Here is a 23,916-nt window from a genome sequence, read left to right as displayed (position 1 = left end):
CTCTGATTTAACCCTGGGAAAAGAAAGGAGGGGAGGAGAGGAGAGGTGCGCCCACACTGTCTCCCGAAGGGCGCTGAAACTTTGTTCCAGTCGCCTGACAGTCAGGTATCACTTTTCCCCCCTCGTGTGCATATAAAACGGTGCACGCTCTGTGTCGCAGCTGACTTTCAAACCAGGGCGATCAATGCAGCCGGCTGACTTGTTCTGTTTGTTTTCTCTGCAGGCTTTCTCGAACCTCGAGTCATGCGCCGCCACACCCGCACCACTCCCCCCCTGCTGCTGCCGCTCTGATGCCGCTGACACAAAGCCAGAGTTAACGCTGCCACGGCACACCGAGTGAGCCATACGTCTCCTCCCTCCCTCCTCACGTGTCACAAGGCATCAGATCAGTCTCATTTGAAGCAGCTTCGTTACAGGCATCCAGCGGCAAACAGCCTGGCGCCGTGACGTTCATTAGCAGCGCTCTCTTCACTGCGATTTAATCAAGGCAGTGGAATCATTACCTACAACAATGCACACAACACAACACACACACAACACACACACACACAGTGTTATGGATCGTAATGAATGCAGTGAGAAGATGAGACAGCGCAGCACTGATTCATGCTGCACTTGAAGAGCAGAGGATTTTGCTCCGCTGTCAAGTCTTCAGTGCAAACAGCCCATAGCAGTGACACGGGGGGGGGAAGCTAGGAGTGAAAGGGGGGCGAATGCAAAAGCAGATTCAAGGGAGAGGAACTGTGAACTCACTGTGAAACCAATGCCGACTGTAGCAGTGAAGGACCCCGGGAGGAACTTGCCCTGGTCGTACTGAACCAACAGGGAGGTCTTGCCCACCCCGCTGTCCCCCACCAGGATGGTCTGTGGAGAGAGTCACAGAGAGATGTGCGACGTCATGCATCCACACTCCCAGCCGCTGCCCTCCTCGCCCGAGGCCGGAGCGCTGTGCAGCCACATAGTGTATGTTACTGTACATCTACATCTGTTGCTCACACACAGCTCAATGTTGTTTAATGCAATGTGACGGCTGGAGGTTGGCACAACGCCTGCAGCAGGGAACAGCAAAGTGTGTGTGCGTGTGCACATGTGTCTGGGCCTGAAACTGTGTTACTGTATCAGAGAGGGCTGCTCACATCTCAGGCTGCCTGTTTGCTCCTGCACCCACGAGGGGAATGCTGTATACAACGGGTGGAAAGAAAGCAACTTAAAGTGGGTGAACCCGAGTACTGAACGATCGAGTGCAGTTGTAACGAAAAGTCAGGTGAAGGTTCGTTGTCCACAGAACATTCCTGGGGCCTCACAGCAACACAGTGCTGCCAGCGCTCTCCGAAACAACTGAAGTAGATGGAGACTCGTGCTAAAACACAAACAAAACCAGTGATACAACAGGAAAATGGCTCCATACGGCCTGTTCAACGTAATCCAAGTCTCCTGAGCCCGAACTGGTTTGGAAACACATCATTTACACCCATTTTTAACATCTGAAGTGGGCGCATGAGGTCAGCCGCATGTCATGGATGTAAATAACGTGTTTTTCAAATCAATTTGGGAGCTCAGGGCTTCCATAGACTTGGATAACACTGGAACGAACTGCACGGACTGAGACTTTACCTAACTTTCCATTTGTAGGAAGCTGAGTTAGTGATGGCTGCACTGAAGTACCTCCACTTTTTTTTTTTTTTTTTTACCACACTACATTCATTTGATGACTGTAGTTCATTTTTGAGATCAAGATTTGACTTTAAAACACACAAACATACACCAAAGTGTTGAGGAGTAAACCAGTGACCAGCAGTTTTACTTTGTCCCCAGAAAAAGATCCAAGGACTTGTTCCACCACCTCGCACACACACACACACACACACATGCACACACACACACACACACACACACACACACACATGCACACGCACACACAAACAAACAGTCACTGCCAGTGTGACAACAATCAGCTCTAATGGCCCGGGGTCATGCGTCATCACAGCACTGGACGTAGGCATCAATCGGACCTGTCGCTATGGTTATCGTCTCATTGGGGGCTGCTGGTGCAACCAGCCTGTTGACATTCATCACAGCCCCACTCCTCCTCCTCCTCCTCCTCCTCCTCCTCCTCCTCCTCCTCCTCCTCCTCCTCCAGCAGGGTGGCCCCCGCTGCCACCCTGTAGCAGGGGCCTCTTATCTGCAGTCACATAAGGCGCCGCATTACAGTGTGCAGCGCAGACATCCACCGGCTCTAGCACGTTCAACTTTGCTCTCCCATTAACAGCTCAACATCCTGACAGCTTCAGCAGACGCACAGGATGGAAATCAGAGACAGTCTGCTTCTTTAAAGTTGCAGCAATCTCTCTGAAAGTGCCGAGTGATGGAGCTTTATAAAAATCTGAGCGAATAGCCTGTGAACATGTCAAACAAAGCACACAGGATAAAATAATCTCTATCTAGAGGGCTGATCATTTTGCTTTTGAATAACATTCCTCCTCAGTGTGAGTGGGCACCAGTACAGACTGACTGGCCGTCATGTACAAATGATGTAGACCAGAGGTAAGCTGCTGCTGCTGCCGTGTGTGTGTGTGTGTGTGTGTGTGTGTGTGTGTGTGTGTGTGTGTGTGTGTGTGTGTGTGTGTGTGTGTGTGTGTGTGTGTGTGCGTGACTCACTGTTTCACTGTTCGGAGGGGGAGCGGTGCAGTGTTTGGCTAGCCAGTGTGAAATCAACATATTACTATTTCATGCCTCCTTCATCAAATGTTGATGCTGACATGTAAATGTTCTCGGGACAAACAGGAAGAGAGCAGCAGCGAGGGGGGCAGTTTGTCTCCAGCGAGCACCTGGGAACTGAGCGTGGAGTATGAATGTATTTACCAATGTTAAAGTACAGAAAGAATTCTTGGTTCTTTTGCCAGTGACTGTTGATGAAATGTCTATTTTGTCCACAGTTTGAGGATGGAAACAGGCCCCTCACTCGTATCTTCCTTTTACTGTAAATCCACATATTTCAGATTTTTTTAATATATATTTCTTTTTATGTAAATTCATCTCAAATGCCTTATCATTCAAGAAAAAGCCAGTCTCGTCTTTAAATATTCAGCAGGAAGAGTGAGCGGGAAGTCTCTTTGTTCTCGTCTCATAAGAGATGACAATGTAGTTATTCAGTGTAGTTAAGTGCTGATAACTTTACACTCAGCCTTCACATTAAAAATTAAAGGTTTACAATGGAGTTCAGTCAGACACTTGTCCCAAGAAATATGTCAAGCTTTTTACATTTAACGGTGTATTGTCATCGTACGTGTATTATGCAAATCAGCATATATATGTGTGTGTGTGTGTGTGTGTGTGTGTTGTTCCTCATTGTGAAAAGCTCCCTGTCTCACATTATCTCCAACTAATTAAAAGTTTACTGGGTATTTAAAGAACTGGCCCACGTCAGCCAGTATAAAGTGGAGCCATCTGTATCTGGTTTGCTGTGTAGTTTCTGGCAGGCCCCTAACTCGGCGAAACAACAAATACAACCCGAAATGTGAACTCTGAGCACACGGGAGGTTGTTCCAGGCTCACACACAATGTACTACTTGTTTCTCTAACTTTGAACAGATGAGTTATTGAGAGTCTTGAAGTTCAGGTTCTCACCGTAGAATACCAGCGGCGAATCAGAGTCAACTTGAACAGTCCTTTTACTGAGCCAAGATCAGTGAGCTGCTAAATGAAATCTGGATCTGAGGGTATTACGTGATATTATGTGACGTGTTTTATGGTCAATGTTATGACCCTAGAGGTCAAATGTTTCTGTTACCTGTCCTGACCTCTCCTTGAATAACTCTTTTGCCTGAGTGAGTGTGTGTGTGTGTGTGTGATTGGTTGCAGGTGTGTCTGAGTGCTTGCAGGTTGCCCCAGGGAGCTGATTGGCTGCTGCCTTGGAACCAAAAGTTTTAATGGCCAGCTCCTCCCAGTTCTTGGAGGCTCTCCTCTGTTCTCTCAGACTGCCAGCACTGTGTGATTGTGTACACGCTATGTTTTTGAATAAAATTATGTAAAAACGCTTCACTGCTAGCAGTGCTTGGAGGAAGGGAGGAGGGAGAGGCTCATTTTCACATTGCACCCCTAGGCCCTGGTCGCAACTGTCATGATGTTCATTTAATTGCTTTTATAAATATCTGCCATATGCTTGACTGTATTGTGAGTTAATTTCTTGAGCAGAACAGTTTGGAGGTACAAAATGAATTTACGCATAAACTGATATTACAATTGTATTCTATCATATTATAACCCATCGTGTCGAATTGAACTGAATTGTATCAAATCAAATCGCATTGTACCCTATCGTATCGGATCGGATCGTGATGTGTCATGTCGTTTCGTATCGTACTGTATTGCATCCTATCGTATTTTAGAGTATCAAATCATATCACAGTGATAGATAGATATGATAAACTGTGTGTTTGTGAGTGTGTGTGATGTGCACAAAGGTAGATTTTTGCATCCAGGTAAGGAAGTTGGCTCCTTTTCTGCTGCATGTGATCAAACAGATGATTAGCAAGACGTTAGTCATGAATATCAATCCTGTTGTCTCAGCAGCTGAGTGATGCGAGTAAAGATAACAGACTGAATAGTCAATCATAGTAGAGCTAGTTCTATTTTCAGAGAGTTTTGATATGTACTTCTCAGACTTTCATCCAGCCAACCACCCACACAGACATGCAGACACATCACAAAGACACTTGAGGAATTGTCTATTGAGGCCCGATGTGTTCATTATCAGATGGATAAATGAGTAAACAAAGTAATCATGCAGTAATTAAGTACTGAAAAGAATTAACAGGAGCTAACTGGCTACATCTGGACTCTGAAACAGGGAAACAGGGAAGCAACTAGCAGTTATTATTATTTAAATTATCAATTTCATTGATCAGTCTATTAGCTCATAAAACATCGAAGAAATGTTGAAAAGTGATCATAAAAATGTAATTAAAGTGACATCCTGAAATTGTTTCTTTTGTCCAAGCAACAACTTTTGTCCAAGACTCCTCATTTACTACAATGATAATGAAGCAAATCAGCAAATGCTCAGCAAATGTTTGACACTTCTGCTTATAAAATGACAGAAATGATGAATTGAAAATAGTTGGAGATTAATGTTCTTCCCATCTAATCTTTGGGATTAATAGACAAATTGTGGCAGCTTTATTTTGAAACACACATTCCAACCATGAAATCTGTTTATTGTTAAATTTAAACATTGTATTTAGCTTATGAGCATTTACAGTTCTGAACACTCTGGGCTTCCATAGATGAATTTATCTCGAATACTTCTGACTTATTGTATCTAGTAGGACATGATACAGACTGATCTCATTTGATGTAGTGCAGAGGTCGTTGCTCACCTTGTGTGTGATGTCCTCATTGTAAGGCCAGGTGGTGTCTGTGGGAGTCTGTCCGTCCTCTGTGTCCGTGTCCACCGCTGATGACCCGTACGCGCTGTCCGAGGACACCAGCCTCACCTCCTCCTCCTCCTCCTCCTCCTCCTGTCTCCGTGCCACACGAGTGTCCTCCATCCTGTTTGTTGTGCAGTTTGTTTCCAGGTGTAAAGCAGATGAGCTCCTGTAGGTGTTACAACTTCTTCTGCTCTCAGCTTTATCCGTGTCCTGCCTCTCCCTGTCCACCGGTCCTCACCTCGGCCCCTCCTCTCCTCTCCTCCACTCTCCTCTCATGCGTGTCTCGGATTTATATCCTCCACGAAGACGTTTAAAAACTACCTCCAGTCCTGTGGTTAAACCAGGCGCTAAATATTTAAACGAAAGCGTTCCAGAGGTGTAGTTTACAGTATTTATGAGTTAGAAGCAAGGCGGACATTTCTACAAGGAAGTGACAACCAGGAGGAGTTCAGCACCCTGGAGAGCGACTGAGCTGCTCATCAACGTCCCACATCCGCCTCCTGCTTCTTCTGCTCCGCTGTCAGAGAAACTGTCGGAGAAAAGCCCCGAGAAGTAAGTCTGGGACTTGTTTTGGAAAATAAACATAAAGTTTTAAAGATACCTCTGTGGTATATCACCAGAAAACCAGCCAACTGCTGTAGACTTTTGCTGCAGTTAGCTAGTTAGCTCAGTTAGCCCTGCAGCTAGCGGTGTTCTAGTGTCCACATAAACATCATGACGTCAAAGCTGCTGTTTCTTCACATTGTGTTGATGGTTGATAGATGTTTTCAACTTTAATTCTTACATATTGCCCCATTAAAACATCTGATATTAAATGTACTGATGCTTAAGTGTTAAAAGTGCAAGTACAAGTAAATTACACAGGGGAGTTTACCCAGCCTTATGTTTATACTTTGGGTTGGAAGAATTTTTTATCCAGTTGCTGATAAATTAAATTCACTACTTAAAACTACATTATTTTGGCTTGGAGTAAAAAGTAACTGCAGTTATAAAATTAATGCAATGGAGGAAATAGTACTATACTTACCTCCAAAATGCTGTGGAGTGAAAGTCTGAAGTAGCAGAAAATGGAAAGTACAAGTAATTCAGAATTGTACTTGAGTACAATATTTAAGTGAGTGTACTTAGTTACACTCCAACAGTGGAGGGAACTGTGAGCTCAGAGTGCTGTAGAAGAGTTGTCTCTTACACTGATAGCTTAGGAGCTTTGGTCTGGGACTTGCCGGGGCTAAGTGGTTAGCATGCTAACATCAGTAGATATCGCTCAGTACATAAACATCATAATGTCAGAACTGCTATTTTTTCCACATTTTTTTCCTAACTTTAACCATGTTTTTGAATCTTTTATTCTGGCTTTATTGCACCTTTAAATAGTGGAGACTTTAACAGAAGAACTAATCATATGGGTGACTTTCACTTTCACCAAAGTTATATTATAACAACATATCTTAACTTTTACTCAAATCTGACTTTTAGGCTCTTTTTTCAGCTTAAACCCAGACACAAGATAAAAAGAAACAGTGTGACAGAAAGCTTAATTTTAGTGTTTTTTTTTAAATTTTGTATTGAGTCATCAGTCACGATGCCTATCCTATGAGCTTTTCCAGAGGCAGATAGTGACAGGCTGAAGTGCTCAGATTGGAGCCACAGGGGCTCGTGATGACTCACCGACTGCACTGCTGCGAGGACGGAGACCACAAAATCCCACCCCCGCTCCCCCACATAAAAACAGAAGGTCTGCTTCAAACGTCACTGAACAGGTGGGACCAATAAACACAACATAATCAGACAGCAGTTTTTAATAGTTTAACAGAGCAATGGAGATGAACGGACAACACACACACTTCCTCTCGAACTGTATAGAAAAATAACATCTGGTACATCGACGATTCTGCTCTCCTACATCAATAAAACTGGGGCTTCACTGAAGCAACTGTGCTGTGCAAGGTAAACAAGGTCACTTGAAAACTCATATGGTGGCCAGCTATTGTTTAAGAACATAAAAGGTTGCATAAAATGCAAACTAAGACAGATTGGGGGGATTTTCACTATCCTCTGAAAAGGCATTAATTGCACATCTGACAACCAGGCAGCTAGCATCTTTTAGTAAACAATTCATCTTTTCGACTATGTAAAGGCAGCTTAGATACTCTTGCTGAAATAAAAACACAAGCGTACAGTGGTCTGTTTACCATTTTTGGTTGTGAACCAAAGTTGAAATGCACCTTAAGAAATGAAATGTGAACAATAAACAACATGTGAGGCAAACAGAGCACACACAGTGACAGTACTGCATGTTGACAAAAACACAGGAGGTATGATGTATAGTCTCTAACCATGTTTGCAAGTTAAAAGTCTTGCCATTTTGGAAAAACACATTTATTCTCTGTCTAGTCCAGGGTTAGATGAGAAGAATGATACCACTCTTATGTTTGTTTGGTAATGATGATGCATCCTAAAGCAGCTGGTTCGCTTCAAAATGACAGGAAAGAGCTGGCACTGCTATGTTCAGAGCAGCATATCTAGAGTTCACTAATTAAGATGTTATATGTCACTTGTTTAACCCATACAAAATGTGCATAAACAACAAATCAACATTTTAGATAGTTATAGGTATCTCCAGAATTTAGTGTTTCCAGTCAAACAAGGTTGAATTTTGATTTTGTCACATTTGGAAGCCAGGTTAGCTTTAGGTTTCCGTTTCCAGTCTTTTAAAAAAGCTAGGACAGCTAGCTGCTGACTGTAGCTTCACATTTGCCTCACAAACACCAGAGTAGCATCGACTATCTGATTTTTCCTGACGGCAGAAAGCAAATAAACATATTTCACAAAACCATTCTTGTAAAGTTTTATCCATATTTTCTTCACCGTGACTTGTTGGCTTTTATTCAAAGAATTCTGGAACCAAAAAAAGGATTTCACATTTGAGACTATTGAAAATTAAGACTCATTAGTCAAGGTCTGACTAACTAGGCAACTGTAGCTAGATATATTGAGCTGGTACCATTTTGTCATCCATTTTAGACAAATTCTGAATGTCACCTCGCTATCTGCAGCAGCTCTCTAGGCACTTCCTTTGCCCAAAAAACAACTCCAAGTGGTGTTTTTCGGACCAAAGGACATCAAAGACAACAAAAAACCCCAAAACGTAATAGCCAGTTCAGGGAACTTACAATAAAAAAAGTCATAAACATATTCATGTACAGAAAACAGAACTACAATTAAAATAAATCTAAAAAAACCTCCTCACTCTCATTCCTTATTTGTTCCTAATAGAGGTTTTAAATCCAAATATTTAGTGATATGTCTGTGCAGGGGAGTGACAATGCAGGTACGTACCTGTGAAACAAAGTGATGTTACCTGATCCAACATGACGTTTTCACTTCTCACACTGTAACCAAGTGACCTCTGTGTAACATTATAGTCTTACAGTAAAGTGCACTTCATCTGTCTGCTCCGTATGCTTACTTACTTAATAATAATAATAATGCTTCAAAATAAGCACAATAACATGATTCAGAGGTTCCCCTCTCCCTTGAAATGAAGATAAAACACAGCGAGGAGCACAACTGCTTCCTGATTCGTTGAAAGCAGAGGAAAAACTGAAAGCTGTGCGTTCAGAGTTCAAAACATGCGCCAAGGATTCTCTTCAACTCCGACCCAGACAGACCTGGCCCAAACCCTATGTGCCACAAAAATTAACAAAATAAATCTGCCATCTGTGTAACAATTCAGAAAACAATGACAATGACAACTCTTTGCGCTTGCAAACTTCTATGTGCAAAATTCCAGCAGTCACATCCTCCTCTTTTAAGTCTGAGTTACCACTTTACTGAGAGCGTCTCAACTCCTCAGTGCAGGAAGATGCCTCATTGTTTATGTGCCCTTGAGCTCTGAGTCGACAGCTTATGCTTCACACAGGCTCTCTTGAGGCACCCAGTGCCGGTCGAGCTCTTCCTCAGTCTTCCTGCATATGTGTTGAAGTCCATAGTCTCTCCTCTCCTGGGGCTACCTGATCCGCCCGTCACTTTTGACTGGGCCCAGTTCAGACTTAGGGTCTGGGGACAGAGAGCTCCAGGAGGTCTTGGAGCAAGGTCCCACAGCAGGGCAAGAAGAAGTCTCTGTGGCGCATAGGTCGCCTGTAACCCAGAAAGTCCCTATGCTGCTGTCCACCCACGCTTCAAGAGGAGGACCCACCAGCTGGGCCTTACGCTGCGCCTCCTGCAGGGCGGACTCCTGGGGAGGCAGCTTCAGCATGGAGCTCAGCTGCTGGAAGCTCTGCTCCAGGTACAGGTTACTTGGAGGACCCGCATGGAGCCAGCTGTCCTCTTCTGGAGCAGTCATTCAGATTAGCAGAAAAAGAACATTTGAGAGGAAATGAGCTTTTTACCACATCACATGTTGAACTGTAAACCTTCAGTCAGGATCAGGTATAGTATAGTCAGGATAAGTATAGTGAACAAACCCATGCAGACATACTGCCAGGGTTAGGCGGCTACAGAGCTCCATTGCTCTCAAATATCAAATCAATAAGCCACACTGTTACTATGATGATGTGTTCCTTTGTTTGGGGGATTGCTGACAATACGAAAAACAAGAATATTAACCAGAATAATGCACAACAAACACAAATGGTCTGAATCCACATCTCACCTTTGCGTATTGGCTCCTTATCTTTGAAGGTTAAGGGCATGACGAGGAAGCGAGCCTCCGCCACGCGCTCCCACTGTTTCAACACTCGTACCGTCCAGGTGCCTGGCCGCAGGGGGCGCTGCAGTGGTGGTTTGTACTGGGTGTACTCTGCATCCACGTCCACAGTGATGTCATAAGACGCTGCCACAACCAGAGCTGGGTCAATCCACACAATGGTGGCTGTGAGGTTGGGGCCGCGAGCCCATTTCTGGACTGCCAGTGGTTCACTCAAAGGACCAATTACCCCGCCGAAGTTACGGAAGATTCTTTCTTTAGGGTCCCACTCTGTGCCGATCTGCAAGGGAGAAAGACAAAAGGAGGCTTTAGATTCAGTTTATGTGCCACACTATAACTAAACATATCTCCTATGTCTCTGACTTTTATATTTGAGGACAAGGTGAGAGTGTCCCTCCTAATATTAACATATTTTTAAACTAATTAAACTTCAAAGTTCAGTTTTTGCCTGATCAACCCCTGATAAAAACAACCCCAATTCTTTCATATCAGGAAGAATCTTCCAAGACAGCAGTTTTCTTAAAGTACCTTGATAGTAAAAGTTGTACAGGACTTTAATGATAATGAAGAACCCTCATCATTTTCTTCTTTGGACAAAAGTGCACTTACTTCCAGATTCTTGAGCCTTTCAAACTCCTTAAGGTTTGTCTCGAGGACAAGCGAGGTTTGGGGCACTGCCCACATCTCCAGAGTCTCCCTAGTCTTCGAACCCACAGCCTGGACTTCCTGTTGCACCAGGTACCCTTGGAAACGGTCGTCATAGAAGTACAGGTGTACTGATAGAGGGTAGCCTACTGGTTCAAACCTGCAACGAATAGAATAAAAAAAGGCAAAAATCACACACATGAAATCGAAATGATATCTGCCGAGCGCAGAAATACACGTGTTATATCTGTATAAAGTTGTCTACGAACTTGCAAGCCTCTGCATTGCTCTGAACAGTCACCAGATTCTTGAGGCCAAGGCGAAAGAAAGCAGTGTAAGCAGTGAGAGCCACGTCACTGAGCGCGCTCACTCCATCCAACTGCTCAAACAGGCTCTCCCAATACGCCTTGATGGCAACAGTGCCCGGAGCGTACTGGCCATACAGGTGAGTGTCCAGGATGTCTATAGACTCCTGGTTCACTGTTGACTCAAACTTGCGGGCAAAGAATGTTGGACGGGTCAATTGCTGTGGAAAAGAAAGAGCAAACATAACAGAATTTAGCCTCGATGACACTGAACAAAATTGTGAGAATGAAACAAGAGACTGAGGAAAAAACACTGGCTTGCTCACCTGGATCCGAATGAGGTCTTGTGGTTTGAAATCATTGGGAGAGCAGCCACACCAGTCCACGATGTGCTTGTACTGGCATTTACAGCCTAGCTTACGATTCCAGTTGGTGACGCGCAGGTTGTTGTCCACCAGAGAGTCGCACATGTGGCTGTTCCCGAGCACGGTGTGGAAGAAGGACTGTGAAGAGGGAATGAAAGCATCATTTCTGCTGTGCCGCTCTGTTTGAGAGATACTGTAAACCATCAAAGACATGTTTAAACAGTTTTCTAGCCACTGACTCTCAATTGCGCAAGGTCATGCCTCCATAGCTTCAAACAACAGGGAACAAACAACAGCACCTCCTCTGAGACATTAAACCACACAGTCAGATAAACTCGAGTGAACCCTCCTCTCGTCTGGCACCTCTGCTACACGCTGCGCCTGAAAGCTTAAAGTATTACATTATCTGCGCTGCTAGGCTCCTCTGACTTGGCAGGGGAGGACGGGCATGAGACAGACTTGTACATCAAACTGTCTCAACTACGGGAGATAAACAGACCACCTAAGGCTTACTTACCTCAGCAGGGAGCAGAGCGTAGGAATAGAACTGCTTCAGCCCCGACACCAGGTCATCCTGGGAGTTGATGACGTACTCTACGAAGCGGCGGGTGAGCGCAAACCAATCTGAGCCACCTGAGACCTCCAGGCCTTCTGGAATGCTGCGTTCGCCGAGACGCCACATGTGGTTGTCACACTCGTGGAACAGACGGTCAAGGCCCTGCTTCTTAATAAACCTTCAACACAGAGCACAATATAAATCGATGTGTGGAAGAGACGCTGCTGATGCAAGTCTATTCCTGCATAAAATATAATTTCAAGTACTTCCAGTGACTTTCAAAAACTTTCAAGGCCTTGTAGGATTTCAAAGCAGTGGAAACCCTGCTTATTGGTCCCATTTGATGCTGCTGACTTGCTGTATTATAGCCACAGGATCCAGACTGAATTTATGTACAGTCATTGTTTTCCACTGTAACTCTAAACACTTCACTATAAAACACAATTCAAATGTGTGGTGTGGCACACTCACCGGGCGTTTTCTCTCCCGTGGGACTTTAGGAAGTTCTTATCTCTTTGCTGTGACAGGAACGCCACTAGTTCATCATTGGTCCTGCAGGAAAGGAGTTCAGGTGAGAATGGAAAGGAAGAAGAGGTTAGGTCAAGGAGAGAGAAAACACATTTCCAGAAGGTTGTTTTGAAATAAAATGGCAGGCTGATAACATCCATGAGTGAAATCAGCTACTTCGGACAGGATTTGGTTGATAGCTGCTTGTCTGTGTGCATCCAACCGATCCAAGCTTATTATCCTTTGAGCTGCTTTGATAGGGGCACAAAGCTGATCGACAAGAAGGAAGACTATTTACTGCTGCCAGCTCTGTGACTCAGTGACCAAAACAATCCATTTAATGCACCTGATAGACTTTTGCTTTACATCTAGCAAATGTTATGACTGCTACTTTATAATAATACAATTAAAGGCATAGTCTCTGCAGGTCAGCAAGGGAATTTAATCTCCATGCAGTATTAAAAGATTAAGCCACCAACGAGAGAGGTGATCAAGACACGACCTGGACGAAGACCAGTATTTAAGCTGGATTTATACTGTATTTAACACTGGACTAAACTACAAAGCTACATAGGAATATTTGCAAACAATGCTATAGTATAAAGAAGTGAAAAAATACTACTCTGCTGGACCGACCTGGTGGGAAAATCTGTGGCGCTGAGGTTGATGAAAAAGTCCCACTTCCAGTCCAGCATGGAGAGCAGGTCCTGCATGCTGCGCAGGTAGGCCTTCAGTAAGCTGGCACCTCCCCAAATGGTGACCATCCGCCACGGTGTGGCTCGGATGTTTGGATACTGTTGGGCTATCTTCAGGACCTCCCGATGCAAGTAGCCAGACCGCTGTGAAATTTCAAACAACAGGTCAAACAGTTAAACAAGCGAAAAACGTGTTTCTGCATCACAAATGTTCTCTCACATCTGCAGCTGCCACGTCGCCAAGACAAACACAGAGAGCTGGCTCATGTTGAGAAGAGGGAATTTGATCTGAGCAGAGTAGCCACAAAGTGCTCTGTACAGTGGGTCAGCATGATGGTAGACAGTAGAAATTAAAATGAGCGGTTTCTGCCATCTCAAAGTGGAAACAGGTGACAGAGACACAAAACTAAGATGAACTGAGCTCAAAGGATAGTCAAGCAGGGATTAAACGTGAGAGGATGGAGGAAGCCGCAAAGCCGAGCAGCTGTCAGGCTATCTGATGAGACATTAAAGGTGCTGAGAGATACTGCAACATGTGAGCATATATAGCAGGAAGCCAAAATGCGCAGGTTCAAAAGACCTGTTTTTAGCTTCCCATAGGAGCTTAATTAGATTAATTACTAACTAATTAACCAGCGGCCTTTTTCCAAATAAACACAGCTAATAAAAGGCTCTGAAGCGATAAATGGGCAGTTTAGCAGGAAAAGACACTTGGAAATTAATTGTTCAGGGACATGAAGTCCAATTGTGTTCAGTGAAGCATAAAAACAGCATGCCACTGTGTTCAATAAAGAATGGCCATTTAGTACAAGAGTACAATTTGTACTTTTTTTTGCAACTGCTATTTTTAGTAATTCATCAGCTATTTTCACAATTAATTGTTTAGTTAAAAAAAATATGAAAAAGAGAGAAAGCGGCCAAATTACTTATTGAAATGTCCTTTTTGTTCCAACCAGCAGTCCAAAGAAACAAAGACTCTTCATTTACTATCATAGACAACAAAGAAAAGCAGCAGATTTTAACATTTAAAATGCTGAAGCTGGACATTTCTGCTTGAAAAATTACTGAAGTAATCAATTGTTTTTCAAAAACTTTAAATTGAGCTTGTACAGATTCAGACACTGCAGGAATGTTTGTGGTGCCCTGGTTGTTTTCATAACTGACACGACAGCGGTGAAAAACAGTATGACTCACAGTCCTCATTTGAACATGGGAGGGGAAAGAAGAGGTTTGTGTGTTTGAGTGCAAAGGAGCTGGCAGACTGATTCCAGTACAACCTGACCTGCTTTACAGCCTCATCTCTCAAACAGGATTCTGCCTCAGAGATGAATGAGGTAAGGCTGGCAAAATATCTAGGATAGTGTCTGTGGTGTGACTGTCCCACTGACTCCTTATTCATCACTGCCTCCAGTGAGCCTCTCCACCGTTCTTTGGCAGCAGAACAGAGACACTCCCCGGGACTCGACAACCTTTCCGGCTACACAGGTGCACTGATGACACGCACCTGTTTCCCTGCTGTCTGCACTGAACACACCTGAGGTTTTGTGTCTTATGCCTTCCAGCTGCACACGAGAGCAGCCTCCACTAAATCCTCCTGCCCCTAAGAATAACCACACTTTACTCAATCCAGGCTAATCCCCTTTAACACACCGAGAGACCCGCGGGATAAATATAACTTCCATAATGCAAAGGACCTAACCGGTGAAAGCATTTGTGAGCTCAGTGAAGACAGCCCCAAGCAGGGGACCAAATACACTTCAGCCAGAGCGTATTTATACTCTGGCAGAAGTGTACAATACTGTAAGCTAGCATCACCAGCACAACCCTTTACAGATGTGATCACTTCTAAGTAGAAGAATGAATAGAGACAGAGCACACTGTGTCATATGTTGGCCACTGGAGGGGCCCCTAATTGGCCCCTAATACGCAACTAAGGGCTGAGACCTGTTACAATGTACAAAATGCATTGTGGCAGCTGTGTACTTTCTTGCATTATACGATGAATCATCACTTTTTGGCTTCAATCAGCCGTTGGTTTTGATTACAGCAGATTCAATTCAGATTCAGATTTCAATGGCCAACTTTGTCAGAGTAAGTTCCTGAAATATGATAAAACATGGAAAGAAACAACTCAGCTGATTCAGCTGTTGGTTTGAGGTTGACGCCAACACATTCCTCGACGCCAAAGCAATACCTTGTCCACGTGGATGTAGTAGTAATGGTCACGGTGATATATGGCTTTGATGAGACGCTTGAGCTGCCGTACGGCACGGCCATGGACCATGAGAACGAAAGCAACTCTGACAGGGTTCTCCACATTGGACAGGCTGTTGTCCAGCTCGCCAACAGCCTGAACCGGGTTTGACACACCTGCAAGAAGAGGACAGATACGTCAAGGACTGACTCAATGTGGTCTGTAGTGTTTTAAAGAATAATATCTCATGGGGTAAAGATGAGAGAGTCATGGATAACTTGATTTTAGAAAGTTGCATAATCATGTGTAAAGTGTATTAAATAAAAAGTAGGGTAGATATTTTGTCCTAGTTACTTTTTTTTTTTCTCCAACACTGCCAACTGTGTTCACTGGAAGACACACACCAAGGCAGGAGTGGACTGTTTTGTCCCAGTGCAACACCTACATGCACAACAGTTGTGTACTACACATATACACAAGTTCACTGTAAATAAGATGAGATATGTGTTATCTGATTGGCTACATGTGACAGCGAACCCTTGCATGGTGTGCAAGAAAAGCAGTGGACTATATATAACTAATTCAAACTACACTACTATTTTATGAGACATCTCAATGTGCAGACTGTCTGCACCCCTATTATCATCACACTATCTGTGCACATGTTAAAGGGTCCTCACCGAGCTGTGGGCAGAACTGAGGAAGAGCGTGTGGCATGAGCTGTCCGGCCTGATGCTGACACACGATGTTAGCGATCTCCTGTCGGCACTGCTGAGAGCCAGCGCGATGAAGGGCAGACAGAGCGTCCTTGCCTATGATATCACATTTAGGCACAAAGTCATTGTTGGGAGCTTGGTGAGCCCCGTCCACGCTGCCCGGCTCCCCCAGTATGGCGGCGGCAGGCAACTTGGCTGCCCCGTCATTGCCACCCCGGCTCTCGCTGAAGTTACGGCTGCTGGACAGGTCGTGGAGGACCACGCCGTCCAATCCAGTTCGAGTCAGTCCCCGTTCCTTCAGCCTGATGCTGGGCTTTTCTCCTTTGCGGCTGGTTCCTCTCCTCAGCGCGCTGGCTGCTGTGCCCCCCGTCCTCTCCAACCTGCCACTCCATCTGCCTCTGTTCCTCCCTGACAAAGACTTCTGTTTCTCCCAGAGTGCGGTGTCTCTCTTGGGGTCCTGGCTGTTGTGGTCAGGCAGCTTAGACCGTCGTACTTTTCTCTGGGAAGAGAGGCAGAGCACGACAGCAAGAGAGAGAGAGAAAGAGAGAGGGGGAGACATAAAAATACATTTTAAGTCAACATTTTGTTGCCAGTCATTCCATAAGAACATCTTGGAAACATATTACTGAGAGGAGGCGTTGATTCACAATCCAAAAATGACATAAGGTAAACAAAGCCCACCACTAGGACAACAGCTGAAAAAAGGCCCAGAGGGAAGGATGTGTTTATCGGGCTTTTGTTCTTTTTTTTTCTATTTCTCTGATCTGGGTTATTTTTAGCTCAGCCTGTGCCTTTTTGTGGAGCTAATCTGGAAAAAGCACAGTTCTGGATAGCGCCACACACACACACAAACACCCAGACACAGACACACACACACAAAATGAATTCTGTGATTCACTGTAGAGACCTCAACAAACCTCTTGTCTGCACCCCCTGGCAGAAAATGCAGGAAAAATGTGTAAAAATGTGTCACATGTTCAAACACACACTTCATACAGACAGGAGAACTGAGCATGAAACCACAGACATGATGATGGTTATATAAGGAATCCTTATCTGGCAGCTACTATATTATGGATACATGGATACATCTTTGCTTCAGATCAGCACACGCCTCAACAAGGCTTTGTATCATTATTTTCCCATATTCTGATCATTACATCTTCAACATCAAAGTGTTTAATCGAGACTTCAAGATCTGTGTGTGACATTTTGCATCTGCAAATCATCTGCTGAGACTTTAGAGACTCCCTGAAATGTCAAGACATGATCCTCTTACAGTGCATCTGCTTTGAAGTAATAAAACTGTTCAAGTGTCCCACATTAGGAATATTTGGCAGTGACATTCCTGAAGGAGGCAACTCCAGGGGTCATTTGCCATGTGGATGTGGTTCAATGAAAATCAGCAGTGCTGAGCTGTATGTCTTGCATAGAAAACTGTAGTTTATATAATTTAGAGCTTGAGTACATATCTATTCATTGTTTTAAAGTATGCCTAAATACTGTGCCTTCATCTAAACCTTTTGCACATGTTTTAGTTTAGTGTGTGGGATTGTGTACGCAAATGCACTGAGGTGCTTTTAAGAATGTCATGTCACAAATGGATAATATAATCTGAATGCAAGAGAAATGAGAAAATTGGTTTTAGTGGTACAGATATCACACCTCGAGATGTGGAAGGCAGGCTTTGAAAAACAGGATTTAAGCCATTTTTAAATCTTCTAGCCAAAACAGCATCACAGCTTTGGCGCAGTAGATTACTGGATCACACAAAAAGCTCTTCAAAATGTACACTTGGAGGAGAGGGAAGGAGAACAGCGAGTGGGCTGAGAGCTTTCTGCCTCTGTCAGACGATACGACAGAACGCGGGTTCACTCGACTCGCACGGCTGGCACGCCAACAGCCCAGAGACGGTGGGAACAGAGGAGGGAGTGGGGCTGTGTGGCAGGACGACGAGCCAGATAATACACTGCCAATGAACCAGCTGCCAACCGACACAGCGCAGTCAGCTAATGACTGCCAACTGCACTCTCCAACCCATTACAGTAAGAGCCATTGTGGAGCCTGGTTAGTTACATACCAGTCATTTCAGTGCAAGCCTCTTTCAGTGAGTTTACATGCACTTGGTCGACCTGGTTATTGTCAGCTAAAAGTCACCTACAAGATTAACACCCTGCTCATAAAGCTCATGTCCCTGCATCTAAAATAAAGAAATCCAAAGTCCAACTACAACTAAAGGGTCGGGGAGATATCTGTGTGCTGAGTTCTGTTTTTACACTTTTTTTCTGTTTTATTCAGATTTCTCAGCTCTATATCTTTGTGAATATAAACACAGTCTTGAGTGAAAAAGTTTTGTTTAATGGCAAGCTAGGGAACAGCAGTGAGGATAACACAACTCCATTTTAATTTGAGTCTTAGTTTTGGTTCGGATGCAAATTTTAGCATCAAAGCTTTTCACATTTTGGAGAATTAATTATGATAAAGACGTCTGTTCTCAACATCCTTTAAAGGTTTTGAATAATTGACATATTTCCTCTGCAAAATTGAAATAAACACTGGCGTGAAGATCTCCGCATTTTGTCGGCTGACGTTGATAAAGACACTTTTGACTTTCCGCCTGCAAGAGTAAATGTTCTCACACAGAACGAGACGAATGCTCAGCAGGGGCCAACGTTTCAATTTTCCTTATCACTCATTTTTCATGGCTTTTAATTAGCACCATCATGTCAAAAATGTATTGATTCAAAGGCAAGCCAGGCAGCGTCTTTACTTTCCAATTAAAGTCTAGCGAAACCATATCAGTGTTGCCATCTGCTGAAACGGGAAGAAGCAGCAAGCACTCGGCTCTGTAGGGGAGTGCAGGCAAGCAGGAGGGTGACACGAGGTTGACAGCCTTCTTCTTCAGTCCTCACAATCCTTTTCCTCGTCCTCTGTGTTCACATGTTCACAGCACAGTAAATGCCACAGACCACAGCGTATGGAGGCATCCACTGCATTGTTCAGAGGTGAAGTGATGATTAATGCGCATTGTTAGGAACAAAATCTGAGTCTGCCAACAAGCAAGGACCACGCACACTGACATTTGCATAGACGTCTGCCAAAATAGTTGCATTTCAGGCTGACGAGTGCAGGGAGCGGCAGTGTCACATTTCTGGAACCAGAGTTCGCAAGACCTGCTTCCAATTTGAAAGTATTTCTAAATATCTGGATTTCAAATTTCATTAATAATAGAATTACAGTCTGGACAGCAAATCCTACATGTAGTTGTGTTGGAAGAGAGTGCACTTTTGCTCTTTTACAGTCCTTAGTGAGCGAGCTACGGTTAGCCACAAACCTCAACAGACATTCCTCTGTATCTTCGCTGAAGCATGTTTAAGCCTGAATGCATCAGATGAGGCTGCAGAGAGCCCGGAGGCTTTTAATGCAAACAGGTGATGGAAGTCGAACAGGAACATTACAGTGTGACATTTAGGTTTCTTCTAAGGAAATGGGTTACGTCATCTAGGCTGGCGTCACTCGGGCACTCACTGAAAATTAGCTGTTCCTCATGACTGTGGTGGATACAAACAGAGCAACAACGACAACAGAATCACGATCTCTCCACCACATCACATCTGCTGCCTGCCTCCCCACCCTGCAGGCACAGATCTGCAATCCATCCACGTTGGGGATATTATACGCTGTCCATGCTTGTCATATCACGACAGACCTCAGGTTTCAGCCTGCATTCCTGGGACTCCCATCAGTAGGATTGGGTCACATCTGTTAACACCTCCCCTTACCTTATTTGGGGGGGGGGTTGAACGGAGCTGCCTGAAGGTAGTGATCTCCAGGTGTGTGAGGGGGAGACGCAGAGACAAGCTTCCCACGGTGAACACTGCTGTTAAATAGCTTTTCTCAGTGGTAGTGGAGGCAACTCTCTGCTTAACTTCAGCTTTCATTCATCCCCAGGACATGCTCCCTCTCTGGGTGTTTTGGTGTGATTCAAAGCTTAGTGAAGGTCAGAGAGACAGAGCAGCCCCACAGACAGAACAAGGCCCCTGGTGGATATAAATGAGCGAGAATACACAAAATAAAGTGGAGCAGCTGCTGGATGTCCTGGGACAGCTACGTGACGCCATTCAGCTCCGACTGATGAGGATCAATGAATCACGGAGGAGTTCTTTCACGTGTTTCCATGAAGTTGCATCACTCCTTAGACATCCTCTAACAGAAAAATGACTAATGCGGGTTTGCCTGTTTCCTGTCTGCCCACAGCTCTTGACACACGGTGGTACTAAATTAAATGTAACGTTACCGGCGTGAGACCCCTCCTGCTTCTAGATAAACAAGTTTAGTAGCATATTTAATAATAAAAAAAACAGCAACATCAGTACCAGTCATGTCATGATCATGCAGTAACTCTGCTGTACTAGTGCTCCGGTGCTGAGGCCAGTGTCAGACGGACAAGACAGGGCAGGTCCGGCTGTAGTGAAATGTTTCGGAGCGGCTGCTAACTCAGCTAACATCAGCTAACGTTACTGTATCATAACACAGCGCGAGCCGAGCCGAGCCGAGCGCTAACGGCTAGCCCCACAATCAAAGCCGACCGAGTCACCGCGGGGACAGAAAATAACCCGGGGAACAGCCTCTCACCTCGGCCTCGCCTTCCTCCAGACTTCTCAGACTCCATACCACCAGCCCCTGGACCAGGAGGATAGTTAACGCGGCGGCAATCGCTAGTTTGTATCTGCGGAGGAGCTTCTGCACTCGAGCGCTGGCCACCATTTTTCCGACTCCGGCAGACGAGGCGCGCGTGCACGGGACATTCTGAACGGCGCGCGCACGAGGCGTCGCTTCGACATCCTCAGGTTGCTGCAAAGTTTGTCACCAGATCATTTGAAGCACCATCACATGGGTTCCTCAGTCGACTGTCAGTGTTTTGTATAGATACACAGCACATGTATCGTTGTTTAATTAGTGTGAGCAATTAATCCAGAACGAATCAGGAAGTACAGACACTTCCACCTTTAGACGTGAAATGACTGATAATGTACTTCCTCTTCTGACATTTCATATTAGACCACATTATTACGTAACTCACACATCATTAGAAGCTTAATTACCTTTTTCCCCCTATCTTTTTTCTACTGTCCTTACCCTTAAAGGAAGGTAACACCAGTGACTATGTTCATGAAAAATGCACTTTTAATAAATGGCTGCCACAGGGCATTAACACACATGTTGTCAATCATGTAACCTAAAACTCACTAAATCATGCAACTCAAGGAGACGATTACTTTCATAGTATGTTTCATAATAATTATTTGGATTTTTAGTTCTTTATGTGATCTCTATCATATATTTATGAATACATTATTGCATTAGGAATGGCAGAAAAACATGATTTTGAATTCAAAATACAGCACTTTCCTACCTTATATGACAAGTACTTCTGTGGTGCTTGAAATGTTAAATAACTGATGGAAAAGCAAATACTGGCAAATCGATGGCCAAACAGGCAGTAATTGTTCAAATAACCTATGTACAGAGTTAGTGACTTTTTAATTAGCCATTCCTGAAATACCTGAAACTAAGGACTAGTAGATAATGATGAGTAGGAGAACAGACCTAGAGATAATACAGTGGTGAGTGGTTAGGCAATGATTAGTTCATGAATATCCCTGAATGGACATACTGACCACTCTCTTCATGAGTTGTTCTTGACTGACTTTCAACCAACTATTGTGTGGCACTGACCAAAGATTATTAATTACCAAAAACTTCAGTCGTTAGTACCTGTTTTTGTGTACCTTCAAGTAAAGCGAAACATACCGAATTACACTCAGCAGCTGGTTCATAGTTAATCAGAAACTGCTTGTTGTCAGTATGTTGATTCACAGATATTCATGAACTAATCATACCTAATTATTCAGAAATGTGTTATCTCCACACCTTTTCTCTAGTAATTCATCATTATCTACTATAATCCTGTAATCACAGTAATTCCGGGATTACTCATTAACAGTTCAGTTATTATCACATCAGTCTTGATTTAGTCCTCCCCTTAAAGTGTTACCTTATCTTTCTTGTTATTTGTTTAAATAAACTGTGAATTCTTTTTAAATACGCAGTGGGCCTATATCTATATTTCTCTACCGTGTATTTTGTACATAGTAAACCATTTTTGTAGCTCCTTTGTTATCCAGTGTAAAAATTAAAACATTTCAAAAAGACAGAACTTTATTTATCGCAAAGGAAGAAGTTGTACAGCACTTGCAATACAAATATTTAAGTGTGAATGCGAATACATAATTTATATTAATTCAAATCAAACAGCCCCCAGAAAGAAAACATTTATTGGCTGATATGGTGCAAAGCACAGATCGAAATTAAGAATATTAGTATTGATCACAGCCTCATTACTTATCCAACAAGTTCAGATCAGGTTATTTTCCTTCTCTTTGGTTCTACAAACACAAACATCACACAAAAAGACAACCATTAATACAGCATGTCACTATAAACATTAAACCTGTAGCTAAACATAAAACTATTTTTCAACCCTTTTCTTCACTAACATTCACATGTAAAAGCCACATTATGTAGAAATGTTGGCATTTTCTGCAATTTGGCGCCACATACAGTTTCTGAGTGCAACACCACTGGCATAAATATGAATTCGAGGTCTGTAACAATTTGCTAGATGTAATGTAAGGGCTGACTGCAAACAAAATTCATTACGTTCTGATAACATAACGCATTGAAAAGTTTTATACTGAAGTAAACATGTACATGTGATTCTACCCTCTTACTGAAGTTACATAGTGCAGAAGCAAGTGATGGGAGGGCAGAGTGTATGAGATAAAACACTTACATAATCTTACTTGAATCTGTTATATAGCTGATGTAGCGTGTGTTGTGGATTCATAAATAGATGATGTAAAAGAAAGAACTTGAAGTTGTTCTAAGGCCTGCATGTGAATCAAACCAGTGAAGTAATGTCTGTGAACACTTGAATTATCTGAAGAAGATAAATGAACACTTAACGTGTCTTTATTCACATCCCAAGAGTGTGAGTGCAAATATGAAATGTATAGTACCCCTATGTTTGAAAATAACATTGCATAAGAGCCTCTTGGATGCCTGTACAGTCGATAAAATCTGATAAAGTGGCCTATATAGTGGCTCAATGTGCAACAAAATATGATAAAGAGCCCTCCGGGGGCGTCCCTCTGGTGGAGAAAACATGATGGCGTACCATTTAAGCTTCCCTACACGCTAGAAAGTTAGTCGGCCTTTGTGTGCCTCTGAATGGTTAAATTCTTAATAGTTCTCAGTGTGGTTTTATTGCAGAGGTGTGGTGGTTATGTTTCAAATCCAAGCCACACAATGAAACAATTCTAAGCAGAGTTTGGAACTGTCATAAATGCATCATGGGTTTTTGCATACTTGTTGATGTAAAATGTTCAGCATTATGTTCCATTGTGTCAGAGCGTTATGATGATCGTAACACAAGTACAGACAGTTCTCCAGAGAGAAAAGAGAGAGAGATTAAATAAAAGAGCCGGACTGCAGACTCAGGACCGTGGAAGAGATCAACTGATATGAATTTGCCTTTTTCGTGTGGAAAAAACGGAATGCTTTCACCTCGAGAGGCCTCAAAAAAAGACTTGAAACAATTTGCGGAGGCCACACTAAAGCCTTAGTGATGTGGAGTCACATTATTCCAAGGGTCACAATCAAATTAACATTCCTTCCAAACATCACACATAAAGATTCCCTGCAGACTCCCTCTAGGCTGCTTATCAAGGTGT

At 43.6% G+C, this 23,916-nt stretch overlaps 2 protein-coding genes across 2 annotated transcripts; both read right to left on the bottom strand.

The window, feature by feature from the left end:
- Positions 1-7: 7 nt before the first annotated feature.
- Positions 8-6,192, bottom strand: LOC119013771 (ras-related protein Rab-26). The gene is made up of 3 exons (XM_037088625.1): positions 5,379-6,192; positions 754-864; positions 8-13 (listed from the first exon to the last, which is right to left on the bottom strand). The coding sequence occupies exons 1-3, from the start codon at positions 5,547-5,549 to the stop codon at positions 8-10; spliced, it is 288 nt and encodes a 95-aa protein (XP_036944520.1). The 5' UTR covers positions 5,550-6,192.
- A 1,018-nt stretch (positions 6,193-7,210) lies between these two features.
- Positions 7,211-20,939, bottom strand: xylt2 (xylosyltransferase II). The gene is made up of 11 exons (XM_037090176.1): positions 20,756-20,939; positions 16,085-16,619; positions 15,405-15,580; positions 13,152-13,354; positions 12,480-12,560; positions 11,970-12,186; positions 11,414-11,590; positions 11,052-11,308; positions 10,747-10,942; positions 10,084-10,417; positions 7,211-9,761 (listed from the first exon to the last, which is right to left on the bottom strand). Exons 1-11 carry the CDS (start codon positions 20,885-20,887, stop codon positions 9,439-9,441), a joined length of 2,631 nt encoding a protein of 876 aa, XP_036946071.1. The 5' UTR covers positions 20,888-20,939; the 3' UTR covers positions 7,211-9,438.
- Between the last annotated feature and the right edge of the window lie 2,977 nt (positions 20,940-23,916).

Source organism: Acanthopagrus latus, chromosome 23 (genome assembly GCF_904848185.1).
Source record: "Acanthopagrus latus isolate v.2019 chromosome 23, fAcaLat1.1, whole genome shotgun sequence".
Taxonomy (NCBI): Eukaryota; Metazoa; Chordata; class Actinopteri; order Spariformes; family Sparidae; genus Acanthopagrus; species Acanthopagrus latus.
Note: the sequence above shows the minus strand (reverse complement) of the source record. Positions and strands in the feature narration are given on the sequence as shown.

What these genes read in the sequence shown, in the direction of transcription:
- LOC119013771 (XM_037088625.1), bottom strand. Translation starts at nt 5,549, where the DNA reads ATGGAGGACACTCGTGTGGCACGGAGACAGGAGGAGGAGGAGGAGGAG. An exon ending in ATGAGGACATCACACACAAG is followed by an intron (nt 865 to 5,378) that starts GTGAGCAACGAC and finishes CTCTCTCCACAG; the next exon opens with ACCATCCTGGTGGGGGACAG.
- xylt2 (XM_037090176.1), bottom strand. Translation starts at nt 20,887, where the DNA reads ATGGTGGCCAGCGCTCGAGTGCAGAAGCTCCTCCGCAGATACAAACTA. An exon ending in CACGGGAGAGAAAACGCCCG is followed by an intron (nt 12,187 to 12,479) that starts GTGAGTGTGCCA and finishes TCTGTGTTGAAG; the next exon opens with GTTTATTAAGAAGCAGGGCC. An exon ending in TAAGGAGCCAATACGCAAAG is followed by an intron (nt 9,762 to 10,083) that starts GTGAGATGTGGA and finishes TGACTGCTCCAG; the next exon opens with AAGAGGACAGCTGGCTCCAT.